The sequence below is a fragment of the Pteropus alecto genome, unplaced genomic scaffold (assembly GCF_000325575.1).
Source record: "Pteropus alecto unplaced genomic scaffold, ASM32557v1 scaffold1092, whole genome shotgun sequence".
NCBI classification, from domain to species: domain Eukaryota; kingdom Metazoa; phylum Chordata; class Mammalia; order Chiroptera; family Pteropodidae; genus Pteropus; species Pteropus alecto.
Window position 1 is genome coordinate 3,915 of NW_006432959.1, and position 2,585 is coordinate 6,499.

Here is a 2,585-nt window from a genome sequence, read left to right on the forward strand (position 1 = left end):
TACATATATATATATGCACACTTGTCTAATACCTACCTGGCACCATACATAGCTATTACAGTATTATTGACTACATTCTCTATGCTATACTCCACATCCTGGTGATCCATTACTCCATCCTGTTCAAGCTGCCTTGTTCCCAGAGTCTTAAGGCTAACAGCTCCTGCTTTAGACAGACTTATTAGAAGAATCCTGCTTGAGACTTGAGTTTTTATCAAATAGCACCTCCCATTTCCCTTCCCTTTGATCTAGCATAGGGATAACTGAGAGATTGCATTTTAAAACCAGACTCTGTACTGTCTATAAGGTCAGGGATGCAAAGAGGGAAAAAAAAAGCCAGGATGCAAAAGAAGGGAGGAGAACACATGCTATCAGCAACCTTTGTAAAAATAACCAGCATGTCCTGTTTTCATGACAATCATTGTTTGCAAGAAAAAAAATTATAAAACTCTTTAAGTTTGTTTTACAGACCTAAAAGAAAACCCTGTCATGAGATAAGATTAAGCAGACTTTAGTTGACTATGAGATAGAGACACTTTGCTGATCACACAAACATGATCATCATGGAGCAGACCACCAGCTTCTCCTCCTAGTCCCCCTTCCCTCCCTGAATAGCCAAAAAAAAAAAAAAACCAACCACAAAAACGAAAAAAAACCCTAATACAGTCCTATTACTGTGAGAGGAGGCAAGAGAATTAAAATGTTAATCAAACTCCATTCAGAGACTGCAACATGTTGAACAGCCCTGGAGCCAGGCCAGGAGGATACCTTTAGAACAAAGGAAGAATTCTGCTGGAATTGCTGATGGCCCATTCCCCACACCTGTGAAGGGAAAAGAGAAACCAAGAGTCATTCCCTATGGCTAAAAACCTGGGGAACCTATGGATTAAAGGCTGGGAACTGCCAGCAGGCCTTTCACTGTACATATTCTTATCCTCTCATGCTACATACTCTTGCCTTTCCTCACTGTATGTCCATATCAAAGCAAATGAGTAAACAAAGTCTTTTAAACAACTCACAGGAACTAAAGAATAATATATAAACTGAATTCCCTAAACATTGGGCCCCAAACTCACTGTTTTCTACATCTCTCTTGGTCCTTCTCATTCTCTGCCTCTGTGAAAAGACCATACTGTGTGCAGTGTTCCCCCTTTTGTAATAAACTTTCCTTTGACTCTAACTTTGATGTGAGTGTTGAATTCTTTCTATACTGTTTGTCAAAGGACCATCTTCTCTTGGTGCAGGGCTTGGTCTCTCCCACCCTACCAGACTAACGGAAATTTGCCCTGTTCTGCATTACTATGGAGGAACGAGCCAGCTTCTTTCTTCTTCATGGTTGTCTGCACTATGAGCTCTCTCTCAATGAAGGTTTGTTTGTTGAACTTTGAGTCAGGTCCCCTGACCTTGGGACCCAGGAATCTCTCATTAGTTGGCTCTGACAACAGCTTGACATAAAAGAAGCCTGAACTCTGTACTTTCTAAAGATGGATTTTAGGAATTATCAGGGCTCCCATCTTCTTGGTGGCACCTTCCTGATCGATAAATATTTCCTTTTTCTAAAAGGTGGCATTTTGATATTGGAGTTTCCAAGCCCCAGGCACACAAACTTTGGAATGGTCACAGGTATACCTTAATTTTAAAAAGAAAAAAGAAAGTGGTAACAATTACTTGTCCTTCCCCAGTAGTCCAAACTGTGTGAGCATGAGAAAACGCCATTATACTTAGGTAAGAAATTATTAACTAGTTAAATAGTCTCTAATGTGTGAAACTGCTGCATCAGACTGTTATAAAGCACCAACTATCTGGTAAGTTAGCAATAGTGTTACCTTAACTAGGATTCTATAGCCCCCGGTACTTCATCCTTGTGTCCTCTTCTTTTCAGTTCATACGGCAAGTGTCTTTCCAAAAATTTATTTGCCTTGAACTCGTTACTCCTTTTCTGCTTTGGGGTCCCTTTCTGTTAAAACAGATGTCAGTCAGTATGGTACGCATGCGCAGTACATGGGGAAGGGAGCATGGCGGAGGAAAGCAGAGTTGGGGGCGGGCTCAGGCGCAGGCTACGAAAAGTGACGCAAGCAGCGGCGACACTGGTGGTATTGACGCCATTTGCTTCACTCGGAGGTAGATTCTTGCTAATTGTCCTAGAGTCCGTATTAATATCGTTCCGGGTCTGCGATCTGTAATTCCTTTATCTCACTGGCCTCTCGGAGAAGTCGCCGTTGCGAAGGCACCACCAGATAAGAGTAGGAGACGCCATGCCCAAGAATAAAGGTAATGCCGTCTGGACTTCCGGACCACGATTCCGCTAGGCCGTGTCTCCCCAGCACTGCAGAATGCCTCAGAATAGTTCAGGCTGCAGTGATTTTCCTTTGCGTCCTGTCTGCAGGTGATTGGGCCCTCCGGACGCTATTCTGGTTAGTTTCGTTACGTTGGGTGGAGTTGACGCCATTTCTGTAGTGCCTTCTGTAGGCCTATGACAACCTTTGGTTCTGTTCGCGTGCGTTCCTCCACCCATACGCCGCCGTTTCCTCATGGTCTGGGCTTTGCATGTCTGGTCTTCCTTCAGCTGGTCTCAGAATTGTCTT

At 43.4% G+C, this 2,585-nt stretch overlaps 1 protein-coding gene across 5 annotated transcripts in view; it reads left to right on the forward strand.

Annotated features, from left to right (window-relative positions):
- The first annotated feature begins 2,064 nt into the window (after positions 1-2,064).
- LOC102886562 (eukaryotic translation initiation factor 1A, X-chromosomal) overlaps positions 2,065-2,585 on the forward strand; it is a 41,723-nt gene continuing 41,202 nt past the window's right edge. For 2 of the 5 annotated variants that reach the window (XM_025044031.1, XM_025044032.1), the window contains exon 1: positions 2,065-2,271. In XM_025044031.1, the coding sequence (XP_024899799.1) occupies positions 2,256-2,271 (16 nt within the window). In that variant the 5' untranslated portion in view covers positions 2,065-2,255. The other 3 variants (XM_006907953.3, XM_025044033.1, XM_025044034.1) reach the window with 3 other exon arrangements.